A 15,892-nucleotide genomic window follows, 5' to 3' on the forward strand; every position below is an offset into this window, starting at 1 on the left:
GAATAACTCAATAACTCAATATCACGCCAACCGATTTCGATGATTATTGTTTTTAGTGTATATTAATTTGTTGTTAATTAATCCTTTTTTTTTCTATTTGAAGTCGGTTTTTGTTAAAGCACGTCTATTTACAATTATTTGTCTAACATGTTAATCAAAGTGTCTTTATTCAACTTCAATTATACATTTTTTCTAAGGGATTAGATCACGTAATACAGGGAGAAAATGTGGATCTACTAAAGAAATATTTGTAAAGACCATACGCAATTGAGGTCGCGGGAGCTTTCAAAGAGAAATGAGTTCAAGGCGAGCTTTTGGACCTTGAGCTTACTTACGAGCAAGGTTTCGGTTGAAAAAAAAGATTCTCATTTTTTTATGACCCGCGCGTTTTGTGATATAGTATTATATTGCATTGAAATCTTTGATTGCATTCTGTTACTAAAATCCTTCGTGGATTACTTTAGTCTCTGTCCACATCGTCCGTAGATCTACATACCTAAATCTTTAGAAGTCGTCGTGGCCTAAAGGATAAGACGTCCGGTGCATTCGTATGTAGCGATGCACCGGCGTTCGAATCCCGCAGGCGGGTACTTACCAATTTTTCTAATGAAATACGTAGGTACTTAAGAAATCTTCACAATTGACTTCCACGGTGAAGGAATAACATAACGTGCAATAAAAATCAAAAAATTATAATTTGCGTAATTATAATACTGCTGGAAAGACGTGTTGTGAGTCCGCGCCGGTAGGTACCACCGCTCTGCCTATCTCTGCCGTGAAACAGTAATGCGTTTTGGTTTGAAGGGTTGGGCAGCCGTTGTAACTATACTGAGACCTTAGAACTTATATCTCAAGGTGGGTGGCGGCATTTACGTTGTAGATGTCTATGGGCTGGGTTGACCACCAGTAAAACAGTTAGGGTAGATACGTTCTTAAAAAGGCCTGTGTAGTGCGAAACCATGTTATATGAAACTAGAAGCCAGTACAAAAAGTAGAATAATTTTTCTGAATGAAACATTTCAACTATGCCTTTATTATCTTCAATCTTCAATTTAATTAGTTTTCTGTGTGTTATGTATTTTTTTACCTATTACACTTAAAAAATAAACAATAAAATTTCGCTTATTCCCATATATTGTGTGTTCATAGTGCATATTGTAATTATATAAATAATATTAAAGAAAAATCTCGTTATCGCGTTGTATACCATGTTATAAGACGGGTTACCTTTATGTGTAGACAAATGCGCATCGACATATTGTTTTATTGATTTTACAATATCACACGCACACAAGAATTGCAACAATGTTGTGTTACGTGTTATCAGATAAGGATAAAGTGATTGAAAACCAATTGATAACGCAGTGTTTGTGTTTATTGAGGAAAGAGACTTAGTTTCGCGACAATACATCCTTTAAAATTGTCTAGCTTCTACCCGGGCTTTCTTTCGCTTTTTACGGCGGTAGGATCTCTTGTGAGCCCGCACGGGTAGGTACCACCACCCTGCCTATTTCTGCCGTGAAGCAGTAATTCGTTTCGGTTTGAAGGGTGGGGCAGCCTTTGTGACTATACTGAGACCTTAGAACTCATATCTCAAGGTGGATGGCGGCGTTTACTTTGTAGAGGTCTATGGGCTCCAGTGACCACTTAACACCAGGTGGGCTGTGAACTCGTCCACCTATCTAAGCAATAAAAAAAAAAAACATCATTGTAGGTGGGAGGGATGGGGTACATTTTGAGGTCACGGACGACTTTTTGATGCAGTACTTATCGGTCTGGGTGGCCCTGGCTGACTTGTTGGTTCCATACTTATCGGTCTGGGTGGCCCCCCTACTCTGTGACCGGGTTCTGACCCCGGACGGAGATCGGAAGTTGGATGTAAGAGTGCATGGGAATTGTTTAGTTCGGTAGGGCTCTAAAACGTCCTTACCACCCGCGCGGAGTCACAAGAGGTCCTACCACCAGTGGATTGACCACCTACTTAGTGATTAGTCTTGGTGATTAATCAATTTTAATTCGTCTTACAGGTCGCTATAAAAATAATTGACAAATCAAGATTAGATGAAGACAATTTGAAGAAGACATTCCGGGAAATAGCAATAATGAAGAGACTGAGTCATCCGCACATAGTTAGGTTATACCAGGTGAATATATTTGTCTTTTTATTTTAAACTAGCTGACCCGGCAAACTTCGTAGTACCTCAATCGATAAATAAAAGACCTAAGCTTTTGTAGAAAATAAACTTAAAACAAAGAAAAGGAATCTGTCCAGAAATTTTTAATTTTTATTTACCTTTTAAACCTTCTCTGGACTTCTACAAATAATTCAAGACGAAAATTAGCCAAATCGGTCCAGCCGTTCTCGAGTTTTAGCGAGACTAACGAACAGCAATTCATTTTTATATATAGAGACTAGCGGCCCGCTCCGGCTCCGCTCGGGTCTTTAACAACGATATTTGACGTTGTTTTATTTTTTTTAAATAAAAGAACACTTATTGCGGCACAACTATAATAGTTAGACATAATGTCGCGACATTTTTTGTAAATAATAAAGTGTTCTACAAAGTCGTAGTACATTATTTTATTCATCATCAATCGTTTTCGCAGGGCTCGCGATATAAATAATATTTTAGGTAATTTTTTTACACTTTGGGTTACATTATTAGAGTTGTAGTAAGGATTCTTAATTTTTTTCAAAAAAGACTATGTCACTCGGGAATAGTGTAGCTTCCAAACAGTGAAAAAATCAAATCAAATCGGTTCAGTAGTTTCGGAGCCTATTCAATACAAACAAACAAACAAATCTTTCCTCTTTATAATTATAAATATTAGTATAGATTGTAATTCACATTCGTGGATAAATATTGGTGTCTGCGCCTAGAGGCCAGACTTCGTAACCTTAATAGAGAGAATGAGGCACGCCTGATGGAGAAAATTGCGAGTGATAATAATATGACCGAGCTCCAAATCCTGCAGGCAGGAATTAAGGTGTTTAACTTTGCCTTTTAGCACTGTCTACTGGTGGTAGGGCGTCTTGTGGGCCCGCCCGGGTAGGAGCTACCACTCTGCCTATTTTTACCGTGAATCAGCGATGCGTTTCGGTTTGAAGGGCGGGGTAGCCGTGGTACTGTAAAACTGAGACTCAGAGCTCGTGTTCCCAATGCTTGGCGCCCATTACCATAACGATGTCCATTTATGGTGACCATTTAACACCAGATCGGCCGTGAGCTCGTCCATCCATATAAGCAATAAAAAAGAAGAAAAAAAAACTAAGGATTGATCAATAGAAACTGTCACGCAACGTCACGCCTCTGATCTTCGACTTGCCATAAAAAATCTTTAAACACAATGACGTAAAGTTCAAATCCGTTGCATTGTTTACTATAAACTTGTTTCTGTAAATTTCGATCTTAAACAATTGGTTTAAAGGCGAAATTCTAAACAATAGTATTCAAAATGGTTTTTTTTTTATTGCAAATATGGGTGGACGAGTTCATAGACATCTACAAGATAAATGCACCACCCGTTTTGAGATATAAGTTCTAAAGTCTCAGTATAGTTACAACGGCTGCCCCACCCTTCATACCGAAATGCATTACTGCTTCACGGCAGAAATAAGCGTGGCGGTGGTACCTACCCGTGCGGATTTACAAGAGGTTCTGCCACCAGTGAATTTGAATTGAAAGTAAGTTCCGTCCTAGGTGGTACCGCGATGCGCCCCATTTTATTTATTTATTGTAAATTATAACACTTAACACGTGCACATTTGTAATGTAATAAAGTATTGTGTACGTATATATTCAGGCACTAATTTAATGGTTCAATACTAAGTCAGTTGTGAATTGGCTGACATCATTTTTGTTATTTTGTGATTCTTCAGGTGATGGAGAGCACCCACACGATTTATTTAGTAACAGAATACGCACCGAACGGTGAAATATTTGGTAAGTTTTTAAATTTATTTCGATAACTTATGAAATACATATACTCACCTTCGTTCAAGGACTTCAATGTTAAGGGTAGTCTCTTCAGGACTCCTTTGGGGGATATGTCATAGCGCTCAGTGAACTCTGTGTGATGAAATTCCATATTTTTTTACTGCCCTTATAGACAGACGAGCATACGGCCCACCTAATGGTGAGTGGTTAGTGTCGCTCATGGACTTCAGCAATGCCAGGGGCAGAGCCAAGCCACTGCGTGCCGTATCTTTTAATAGAGGTCTGAATTTGAGGCTACTGGGTCCACACAGCTAGAAAAACAAAGATCTGGAGTTTATGCTTAACAAGAGACCTAGTATTTTCACCCGGAGGTTTGGGTTCCCTGTGTTTTGACTAGACCAAGGATGAACAACACGCCTGGAGCCTATGTTTAACCAATAGTTCGCGAACTGAGGCTTGGCGCACACTGATTAAATGGGGTTTTGGTAATTAGGACCATAACATACCTTAAAACAATTTTTTATTTTTTTTATTGCTAGATGAGTGGACGAACTCACAGCCCACCTGGTGTTAAGTGGTTACTGGAGCCCATAGACATTTACGACGTAAATGCGCCACCCACCTTGAGACATAAGTTCTAAGGTCTCAAGTATAGTTACAACGGCTGCCCCACCCTTCAAACCGAAACGCATTACTGCTTCACGGCAGAAATAGGCAGGGTGGTGGTACCCACCCGCGCGGACTCACAAAAGGTCCTACCACTAGTAAAAAATTGCCAAAGTTTTCCAGTTTTCCTCGAGTGATGCGCTTAAATTTAAAGCTCGTTTCGGGTCACAATACGTCCTGCCACCAGTAAAATGTTCCAGATCACTTGGTGTCCAGGGGTCGTATGACGGAGTCGGAGGCGGCCCGAGCTTTCTCCCAGATGGTGGCCGCCGTGGGGTACTGCCACGCGAACGGTGTCGTCCATCGCGACCTAAAGGCTGAGAATTTACTGTTAGACAAAAACATGAACATAAAGGTGAGCCGGGCTTTTGGGAACCATTGAAGTTACCGGGTATTGTGACTTATGGTACTGTTATAAGGCTTTTTTTTTGTAATAGGCGGAATGTTGGAGCATGCCGGTTAGCGATATGGCCAGTTACCGGTCTTTGTTCTTTGAAAACAAATCTGCCTGTGCAGAATATTGACAGACGGGCTGTTCTCCATAAACCGAAGTCTTAATCTATGACCCTTTTGAATTTTGGTCCCGAACGAACCACGAGCGCTACCTCTTTTTTTTCAAAGAGGCCAATCTTTTTGGTAAACCTAGGGATTTTGAGTACCGTGCAAATGGTAATTGAACTGGAAGCCTGGACGTCAGACTGTCCCTATGACCTAATGTGTGCTTCTTAGTGGTCTACGACCAGCCATTGCAACAATTACGATTCGCACCTCTTTCTCTTCTTTAAGTGCGGTATTGTTTCCACTTAGGTCGCTGTGGCTTTAACTTTTTTTTATTTTATTGCTTTGATGGGTAGACGAGCTCATAGCCCACCTGGTGTTAAGTGGTTACTGGAGCCCATAGACATCTAGACATCTACAACGTAAATGCGCCACCCACCTTGAGATATAAGTTCTAAGGTCTCAGTATAGTTACAACGGCTGCCCCGCCCTTCAAACCGAAACGCATTACTGCTTCACGGCAGAAAATAAGCGGGGTAGTGGTACCTACTCGTGCGGACTCACAAGAGGTCCTAACCACCAGTAATATATTTCTTTGCCAACCGATGCCCTTTTCTCTCCTCAGTTAGCAGATTTCGGCTTCAGCAACGAATATAGAACCGGAGGAGCCCTGAGCACCTGGTGCGGGAGTCCTCCGTACGCAGCACCCGAGCTCTTCGAAGGGAGACAGTATGATGGACCCAAAGCCGACATTTGGGTACGTTCGAAATATATCAGCGTAATTTTTTATTATTATTTATTTATACAGAAATAAAAAATATATATGAGGCCGTTAGCTCAAAAGTGGCCTAAGCTTATCATAGTTAGTATGGAGGCAATTAGATTTGAATTTTCATGAATTTGAATTTGAGTAAGAAAAAACAATCCGTGCAAAAATAATGCTTACAAAGCGGCAGAGACAATGTTTTGAAGAGTGAGTGGGACATGTGTTACGATTGAGAGGTAGACTTCACGTCTCAAGGTGGTGTCATTCACGCAGTGATGTCTAAAGGATCCGGTAACCATTTAACACCATGGTTTAATGGAGTGGCCCACAGCCCGCCAGCCAAACTTTCCCATAGAAATGTGACGGTGAACGGTGATCGTTTTGCAGTCACTGGGCGTCGTATTATACGTTCTGGTCTGCGGGGCGTTGCCGTTCGATGGGAACACCCTCCACGAGCTCAGGAACGTGGTCCTGAGCGGAAAGTTCCGAATACCGTACTTCATGTCACAAGGTCAGTAAGAGTATTTTCAGCGAATCCCCCAAATCCATCAAGGATGACATCCATATCGGGCTTATTGAATTAGGAAAGGGGTTGTGTGTGGGGGGAGCATCTCGCCATCTCTCTCTCGGACTCTCTCGGATGTACTTCCGTTTCTTTTCCTGGGCCTGGGGTCTAACCTTCTGCGAAGTCCCCGCGTCTAGGGGGCGCAAACGGCTCCCCTGCGCTTTCGCCTAAGCGTCCGATCCCCCGAGGTCCGAACCCGGGCGGGAATAGTGTTTACCTGGAAAAAGGCTTACTTTTTTTACGCTTCATTAGCTGGTCCTTTGTCTGTATGTTTATATAACGAAATATTTCAATGTAATCTTCATCGACTTCAAGAGGTCTGATTAATTCGACAATTTGCATATGTGTCAAGTACCGATGGCGATACAATAATGCTACGCCGGTAGGAGTAACGCCATCTATCGCCAAATAACAGAAACTGTAGAGATATACGACAAAGGGAAGATCTTCCAACGAGCTGGTTAAATCGCTCGGTAGACCGACGCTCCGAATGTTGTTCGAAACTTGTATATATGCACGCTTATGTTGAAAACGTCGTAAGCGAGATTCAGGCATCTGTCAATTTTTCTTGTAGTGTGTGATGGCTACCCGCCACAGAAACTAATATAAAAAACTGGTAACATCGAGAACGCTCGAGAGGTACAACGCCATCTATTGTCAGATACCGGAACACACATCAAAGCTACTCGACTTGCCCAGGATATTCTCGATAAATCTAGGGATGTCGTCGTATCGACTATAAAAGCGTTGCAGAGATGACACGCAGTCGGTCAGTAATCGGATCTACTCGAAGCGTAACAGCGAATGGATCACCTGAAGCGAAGCGGAGGAAGTGAATTGAGAATTTTAAAATGTTCGTTAAGTGTTCTGATTGTTAATACAGTTCCAATTTGTACTTCGGTAGAATTTTTATTTATTCCGAACCCCAGCGCGTAACAATAATTTAGAGTGTTGCTACTGACTTATAAAGCGGCTGTATAACCCTGGCCGACCATTTAAAGTGGAGCTTAAGATTGCTTCACGGTAGGAATAGGTTAAATTTTGGTACCCATCTATGTGGTTCTACTACACAATGGGTATATGTGTCCCATTTTTATTAGAAGATGCGGTAATAGAATCATTATGCGGTTATAGACTAGACAGTCAGCTATTCCTGCTGTTTCTCAATTTGTTTCCTAGCGGAAGCGGTTTGATTTTATTGCATTTCTAATTCTACGATCAGTCTTTGTTATCGTTTTAGAATGCGAAAATCTAATAAGGCATATGCTGGTCGTGGAACCGGAGAAGAGGTTATCCCTGCGCGGTGTTGCCAGGCACAGGTGGCTGGCGGCACACCAACCTGGGCCAGGACCGGGTGATCGAGGTATGGCGACCCTGCTCTTTATTTAATTCCAGTTACGCTTGTATGATAACGTCAGAAGGCAAGTCCGCACAAACGCGTAGAGACCCAACGCATCCATTGCGGGCTCATAAATAACTTGCATATAATTAATCCTGTAGTTATGAACAATTTAAATCTAATGCTATTTCGTCACACAAGAAAGTCCGTTTTCGTTTAACGATAGCTATTTCGAGCTATACATTTGTCATTAAGCCGCTTACAGTGTCACTAGGTGGTCTCTTAATATTTTGGATGTTTCAATTTCAAAAGTCATCCCTTCCAGAAGATTTATAATATCTTTGTCTTCTTCGAGTTGTATTAGCCTGTCGAATCTGTTAAATAAATATATAGTATATATTTTTATTATTGACATCTGAATGAGCTCACTGTAGTTCAGCCACTCAGCCTTCTGTAGTTCATTGATGTCTCAACGTCGCCATCCATCCTGATGAGGTCGGAACCTCGATTGTACAACGAAACGGCTGTCCCACCATTCTAACTGGAATACAGCCCCATCAGCAAATAACTTACGTCAATATTTCATTACCGACTTCCTAAGTAAACTGGTGGGGATAAGTCCGGCTGATTATTCCATCATATTTATGCCGTTTTTTTCTTTGCTTTGGAGGTTGGACAAGCACACGGCCCATCCCGTGTTAAGTAGTTACTGGAACCCATAGACATCTACAACGTAAATGTTGCCACCTACCTTGAGATATGAGTTCTAAGCTCTCAGTATAGTTACAACGGCTTCCCCTCCCTTCAAACCGACACGCATTACTGCTTCACGGCAGAAATAGGGCGGTGGTACCTACCCGTGCGGACTCATAAGACGTCCTCCCACCAGATTAACAAGACTATGGCGTCCACCATGTCTCGGGATGGCTGATGGTGGGACCCCTGTGATGGGTGGACTTCAATCGCTTGTCTGGTTTGAAGCAGTAACCTTTTAATTATAGATGCGTCGACCGGAGCCTGCATATGTCACACGTCTATGTCGCAGACCGAACCCGGGGCCTCGGAAACTGTTATGGCGCATTTGCTCACGCTCCCCGGGCTCACGAAGGAGCACGTACAACAGGTATTGGTGCTATTCAGATAAATTTTCATTTTTTTTTATTGTTTTGATGGGTAGACGAGTTCCCGGCCCATTTGGTGTTAAGTGGTTACCGGAGCTCATAGACATCTACAACGTAAATGCCGCCACCCATCTTGAGATATGAGTTATAAAGTCTCAGTATAGTTACAACGGCTGCCCCCTTCAAACCGAAACGCATTACTGCTACACGGCAGAAATAGGCAGAGTGGTGATACCTACCCGTGCGTTCCGCTTCGAGGGGTGAGTGAAAGACTTGGACCTCCTCTCACCCGTCAACACCAGCTGACCCTTGATAAACAAACTAAAAATCACCTCGTTCCATTTCAGTCGGTGCAAGAAGAACGCTTCGATCACATATCGGCTATCTACCACCTCCTCATGGACAAGCTCGAACAGAGAAGCAGCGCCCGGAGTAGCCTGCAGCACAGAGGTGGGTCTACTCGAAAGACCCTCGTTGGTCGAGGAGACACACCCCGTATCTTGACGGTACTGGTTCTGGACTTCCCTCGGAGCGCACAACCATACCAGACCACATCGCAAGTGGTCAAGGAACGCAAGGACCGACACGCGATTAGTCCTGATTTGTAATATCATTGGCGCTGGCTAACCCATAGACACAACCCACAATTCAGCGAAGCACTGCTCTTGCTAGGGCTAGTGTGAGTTCCGTGAGCTCACCTACTCGGTGAATCTAGTATGACCCTTCGAGGTCACTAGAGTAAGAATGAAAAAAAAAACTTGTTTGACAATAGACCCGTCTCTCTCTAGCGCAGCGTATTTCGATGTGAGTGACCGAGACAGATATAGTTTTATGATTATGCCGTATGTTTCCAGATTCCCTGGACTCGACGACCGGTCTGCCGTTGGATCTCACTAGTTGTAAGGTAATCTATGCAAGTATTCTATCTCATTCGCGTAGACTAAAAATCTAAAGTTTATCTCTTTTTAGTGTCACTTTTTCGTTTCATTTAATTTTTATCGTGAAAAATTTAATAAATGCTATCTTAACCGAGCGCTTGAGTGTTTGTGTTGAAAGACACTTCAACGTGTTGGTGTGGTCCATGGTCCGCAAGCGCGCCAGAGTCATAGGAGGCGTACGTATGTTGTATACGGGCTGCATTAATTCGAGTGTTACTATGTCCCCTACAAAACCCGAATTTATAACTACTAATATTTATTCGGCGATGGAAATTCGACCGTAATGACTGATGTCTTAAGATTCAAATTTGTTTTAGTACTCTATGAAATTAGGATAAAAATCATTGGTATTGGGAATACTAAAAGCTCTGTTCTGTTGCTATTGAACATCAATATATATAAACCTTTTAAAAAAATAAACGTAAAATTATACTCAACTGTATTGACATGCCTATTGGTTTTTATATAGATATCTCAGTTTGAAATACAGTAAATATGCAGCTCTTGGTATTAAAGTAATTGTATAAGTGCATTCTGAATTAACTATTGAATAATTCTGTTTTTTTTTGTTTAATATAATTGTCATACATTTATGGATGGTATCATGCAAGAGAAACAAACAAACGTATTTTATTAAGTGACATTTTTGGTTAAAAACCTACTGGACATGTTCTGATTAAAATTCGTTTTACAGAATTCGGAAGACGAGGAGATGGATGCGGAGGATTCTTCGATCCAGGATTCTCTGATATCGTTACCCAATCCTGAAGCGTCGGTGGACTACCTGACCGACGGACCCGAGGCTCTGGAGAAGGTACGGGCTCTGGATTATGACAGCCGAAATTATCCCAAGGTCAATTCAGTGTCAAACCTCCTACCACCACTAATGTCGTTAATACATTTTCAGTTCGGTGACGGCTCGATACCAGTTCAAGAGGAGCGGACCCAGCAGCCCGCCAGCACCGGCGAGCAGCACGCCACCAGGCGGCACACCGTGGGGCCCGGCGACTGCAGACACACACAGGTGACCCTCCCTCTGACCCCCCGTGTGACCCCCCATCAACTTAACCACTGCTGCTCCTAGCACTACTGCTTGGAGGCAGTACCTATGTATGTATAAGCAAAGATAAATAAATACAAATATTTTAGTGTTACCATTGCAATAATTCGAGAAATAAACAGATTTATAGTTTTATTTGAACCAGTTAAACCTTAAATATATGCATATAGATAACAAATCTAAAAAAAAGAAACGCTTAATTAAAGCTATTGCAAAGCGAACTAAACAATAACGACATCAGACCAAAGTGTTGGGGGTCAGCACGGTCCCCGCGGGTACTGACGCGCGCTGTGTCCCCAGGGCGGCGAGCTGAGCGCGTGCGGGGCCGCGGTGTCCGCCGACCTGCGCCCCTCCCCCCTCTACGTATCCGCGCAGTTCAATGTGAGTATTATTTTTTGTTTTATTGCTTAGATGGGTTGACGAGCTCACAGCCCAGCTGCTGTTAAGTGGTTACTGGAGCCCATAAACATCTATAACGTAAATGCGCCACCCACCTTGTGATACAAGTTCTAAGGTCTCAGTATAGTTACAACGGCTGTCTCACCAATGAGTGGCGGCATTTACGTCGTAGATGTCTATGGGCTCCAGGAACCGCTTTACACCAGGTGGCCCGTGAGCTCGTCCACCCATTTAAGCAGTTTTTTTTTTAAATCTAATATGTCGTGCAATTTTAGTAAAAGATCGATAATAAAAGACCGCATTGAGCACGTGACGTTTGTTCGTCAGCCGCAGGCCTCGCCGGACGTGTCGCTGCTGCCGAACACGAACCTAGCCGCCAAGCTGCCGGCCGTGCAGCACCAGCCCGCGCGCTACTTCAGCGTCAAGGACCAGCACCTGCTGAAGCCGCCGCACGCCATGCAGAGCCAAGGTACGAGCTACCTGCGGAGCTCCGTAAAGCAGTAATGCGTTTCGGTTTGAAGGGTGGGGCAGCCGTTGTAACTATAGTTGAGACCTTAGAACTTATATCTCAAGGTTGGCTCCAGTAACCACTTAACTGTGGGCTGTGAGCTCGTCCACCCATAAGCAGTAAAAAAAAATGCCACCTTAATACATGAGTTCTGAGTCTCATTTTACAGTACAACGGCTGCCCCACCCTTGAAATCGAAACGCATTACTGCTTCACGGCAGAAATAGGCAGGGTGGTGGTACCTACCCGTGCGGACTCACAAGACGTCCCTATTGCGCTATCAGCAGTAATAACGCAAATTAAAAATTTGCAGGGTTGATTTTTATTAACACAATGTTATTCCTCCACTGGAAGTCGATCGTGAATATTTGCTAAGTACGTATTTCATTGGAAAAATTGGTATCCGCCTGCGGGATTCGAACACCGGTGCATCGCTACATACGAATGCAACGGACGTCTTATCCTTTAGGCCACGTGTCATTCAGCCATCAGCCAGGCCATTTAAGCAATTAAAAAAAATAGGAGAAGATTGAGAACCGCTCGTCGTGTATACGTTTGTACGGATGAATGCGATAATAGTTCTTGTTTTTTATACAACAGCGTCGACATTCGGGCGTCGTGCTTCAGACGGAGGCGCCCACGTGCCCCGCTGCAGGGAGAGGACGTGCTGCCACCCCATGCCCTCGCATCACGTATGTCCTCTCGTTTCCTCTCAAACCCTAACAGCTGACTCCGCAGGGCATCTGGTCTCCAGTGCTGACCGTGGCTGCTTGACTGTTTAATCTTACACATCATGATTCTAGACTGTTCACGCTTTTGTTTAAGCTATTGCATAGCGTTTATCGCGGGATTTGAGCGCGGCAACCGAATCAAGAAATTCCGTAACGAAAATAAAACCTAACACCCCCACTCCGCCTACCATGTAGGTCGCGTTCAACACATTCACACGCTGTGCTTGTGTAGTGTTTGTGAATAAGCGCGCGGCGTGACGCCGCACTCCATGTGCACATGAAAAGTCTGCCCATCTCTCTCTCTCGCGCGCTCTAGCTTATGAGTGTGAAGAGGACAGTTAATGTTTTTCTTTTGTTAATGTTTATAAATATAGCGTGGTCTTATTTTATTATTGTTTTAATATAAATATATTTATTATTGTCTAATTATAATTGCATAAGTTGATAAAAAATGCTATGCAATAGCTTTACCACGGCAGACCCCGAGTGCCACACGTGTTTTTTTTTTCTACCTATGCTGATAGTCTTGAGAGGCTATTTCAGCTTCACCCTAACGTGTAGGTGAGCTCACGGGGTTCAAATTGGGAGTATTGCTAACACTGGCCCCAGCAAGAACAGTACTTCGCAGAATCTACCACCGGATCGTAAACGCGACCCATTGAGAAGATCCGACGAGAAACTCAGTCGGCTGTGTCTGTGGGTTAGTTTATTCGTCGAGCCCTTCGTCGAAAGTGACGGGTTCGACGAGGACGGTGACCGGTGCTTGAGGTACCTAAAAGCATCGTTAGTGGATGGGGAGATTACGGATTCTCCGGATGACGTGTTTAATGTTCACGCATTTCCAGTGCTGAAGATGTTGATCCTTGAAATTATTGTATCTGTGTTTTGTTATTGGTACTATTGTGTAAATTTTCGCCACCAATCAGAATAGAGCTGGGTGTGACGGTAGAAACGTGTGCGGTTGCTATTGGACAAGAATATTGTTCTCTGATCCCGCTATTCTATAAAACTGTACGATTGCTAATTCAGAATACACACGCCAACCGGTATTTCAAACAATAAACATCTTTAATTTCACTGAAATCAGTCCTCAAGTCTAAAATGAAATAACAATTTCAAATACGGCATATCTATTGCCGCTATATAGATTTTGACATAATTCACGCACGATTGAGGCGATAAAGACAATATCAAATTTGGAAAAAAAAAGATAATAAACCAAAAAGCGTTCTTAATTATGTCTGCGAGTCGCGAAACCCTAATAAGTATAATGATATTGAATTAAATAATCGAAATATAGTAGAGAGCGGAACAATATACTTAAATTAAAATACAAGATAATACACACGAATCCACAGTTATATACTTTTTGTGTGTTTCTGTGTGTATTTGCATATATGTTTAACAATTAATTACTCCATCCAATACATTTGAATTAAAAGAAAAAACTTATTGATTTCGTGAGCCAGCAATGGAACTCGAAGGTACTGTTACGCCGGTAAGAGTAACGCTATCTATCGCCGAATAGTCGAACGAATATCTCGAGCATCTAGAACGCTCGAGAAGTACAATGCCATCTATTGTCAGATAGCGGAAACACAATACTCGACTTGTGTGGAATATTCTCGATAATTCTAGGGATGTCGTATCGACTATAAAAACGTTTCAGAGATGGCACGCACTCAGTAATCGGAGCTACTCGAAGCGAAGTGAACTGATAATTTTAAAGTGTTCTATGTGTGTTCTAAGTCATAAATAAATACAGTTTTAAGTTGTACTTTGGTGGAACATTTATTTATTTTTTATTGCTTAGATGGGAGGACGAGCTCACAGCCAATCTGGTATTAAGTGGTTACTGGAGCCCATAGACATCTACAACGTAAATGCGCCACCCACCTTGAGATATAAGTTCTACGGGTCTCAGTATAGTTACAACGGCTGCCCCACCCTCCAAACCGACACGCATTACTGCTTTACGGCAGAAATAGGCAGAGTGGTGGTACCTGTCCGCGCGGACTCACAAGAGGTCCTACTACCAGTAATTACGCAAATTATAATTTTGCGGGTTTGATTTTTATTACACGATGTTATTCCTTTACCGTGGAAGTCAATCGTGAACATTTGTTGAGTACGTATTTCATTAGAAAAATTGGTACCCGCCTAAGATTCGAACACCAAATTATTTATCCCGAAACCCAGTGCGTAATAGTACTAAGCTCCTACGAGGTCGTTGACCTCAAGCGTTATTTTATATACGTTGCGTGCACTACAAGAACACTAGTCAAAAAATTAAATTTTCATTTGTGATTAAGGTCGTATGCGTGTTTATTAAAAGAAAGCTCAGGAATGAAGTTCATGAGCATATTTTTTTTTATTGTCCTTGTAGGCAGACGAGCATACGGCCCACCTAATGGTGAGTGGTTACCGTCGCCCATGGACTTCAGCAATGCCAAGGACAGAGCCAAGCTGCTGCCTACCGCTTAATACTCTGTGCTGATCCAGTACAGGTGGTGCAGTGTCGGATATATGTGGTCCGCAGGTGTCTGACAGCGGCGCGCCCCCGCGGCCCCCGGAGCCCGAGCACGGCGACGAGCAGGGCTCCGACACCACCTACAACAACAACCTCTGCAGGTAACTACGTGTCAATCGACTTTAAAAGCTTTAAAAGCCCACACACAACGGTCTGTCGTCTGAGAATTGCACACGGCTGTACCACACACGGACTGGTAGGACGGCATGGTGTGATAACTTCTTGATCTCCGGTGACCATTCACAAACTTTTTTTTGTTAAGTGGTTACCGGAGCCCACAGACATCCACAATGTAAATGCGCCACCCACCTTCAGATATAAATTCTAAGGTCTCAGTATAGTTACAACGGCTGCCCCGCCCTTCAAACCGAAACGTATTACTGCTTCACGGCAGAAATAGGCGGGGTGATGGTACCTACCTGCGCGGACTCACAAAACGTCCTATTTTGCGGGTTTGGTTTTTATTACACGTTTTGCTATTGCGACTGTCTGAGCAATAGAGAAGATGATCATAAAATGAAGATTCCAATGTGCTTGGTGCGACAGGTACATGATGAACCGGGGCAGCAGCAAACGACACACCATGGCGACGCCGGAGGACGCAGCCAGCGTCGCCACGTCTGCGGCCGCCGGGCACATGGTGAGCTACCAACAATCTTGTAACAGGCAGACAAATGATATATAAAATATATAAACTAAATATCTAATTTATTAAGTTATTCGTTAAGCGATTTTATTAATACTAGAGGTCCCCCAGTAGTCGAAATTCGACTATAATTAATTGAAATTATAAGTTTGAGCATTATTATGCTTCTATTGTCAAAGACTATTGT

The 15,892-nt window shown here is 42.9% G+C and overlaps 1 protein-coding gene across 6 annotated transcripts in view; it reads left to right on the plus strand.

The window, feature by feature from the left end:
* Nucleotides 1-15,892, plus strand: part of LOC101738182 (serine/threonine-protein kinase par-1) — a 45,599-nt gene that overhangs the window by 15,994 nt on the left and 13,713 nt on the right. For 4 of the 6 annotated variants that reach the window (XM_012694322.4, XM_012694326.4, XM_062675315.1 and 1 more), the window contains exons 2-17: nucleotides 2,028-2,144; nucleotides 3,881-3,944; nucleotides 4,805-4,959; nucleotides 5,728-5,859; nucleotides 6,256-6,379; nucleotides 7,674-7,796; nucleotides 8,774-8,895; nucleotides 9,241-9,343; nucleotides 9,748-9,797; nucleotides 10,526-10,645; nucleotides 10,739-10,855; nucleotides 11,192-11,272; nucleotides 11,618-11,759; nucleotides 12,399-12,490; nucleotides 15,069-15,160; nucleotides 15,606-15,699. In XM_012694322.4, the coding sequence (XP_012549776.1) occupies nucleotides 2,028-2,144; nucleotides 3,881-3,944; nucleotides 4,805-4,959; nucleotides 5,728-5,859; nucleotides 6,256-6,379; nucleotides 7,674-7,796; nucleotides 8,774-8,895; nucleotides 9,241-9,343; nucleotides 9,748-9,797; nucleotides 10,526-10,645; nucleotides 10,739-10,855; nucleotides 11,192-11,272; nucleotides 11,618-11,759; nucleotides 12,399-12,490; nucleotides 15,069-15,160; nucleotides 15,606-15,699 (1,728 nt within the window). The remainder of the gene's footprint in view (nucleotides 1-2,027; nucleotides 2,145-3,880; nucleotides 3,945-4,804; nucleotides 4,960-5,727; nucleotides 5,860-6,255; nucleotides 6,380-7,673; nucleotides 7,797-8,773; nucleotides 8,896-9,240; nucleotides 9,344-9,747; nucleotides 9,798-10,525; nucleotides 10,646-10,738; nucleotides 10,856-11,191; nucleotides 11,273-11,617; nucleotides 11,760-12,398; nucleotides 12,491-15,068; nucleotides 15,161-15,605; nucleotides 15,700-15,892) is intronic. The other 2 variants (XM_012694323.4, XM_012694324.4) reach the window with 2 other exon arrangements.

The sequence above is a fragment of the Bombyx mori genome, chromosome 23 (assembly GCF_030269925.1).
Source record: "Bombyx mori chromosome 23, ASM3026992v2".
NCBI classification, from domain to species: domain Eukaryota; kingdom Metazoa; phylum Arthropoda; class Insecta; order Lepidoptera; family Bombycidae; genus Bombyx; species Bombyx mori.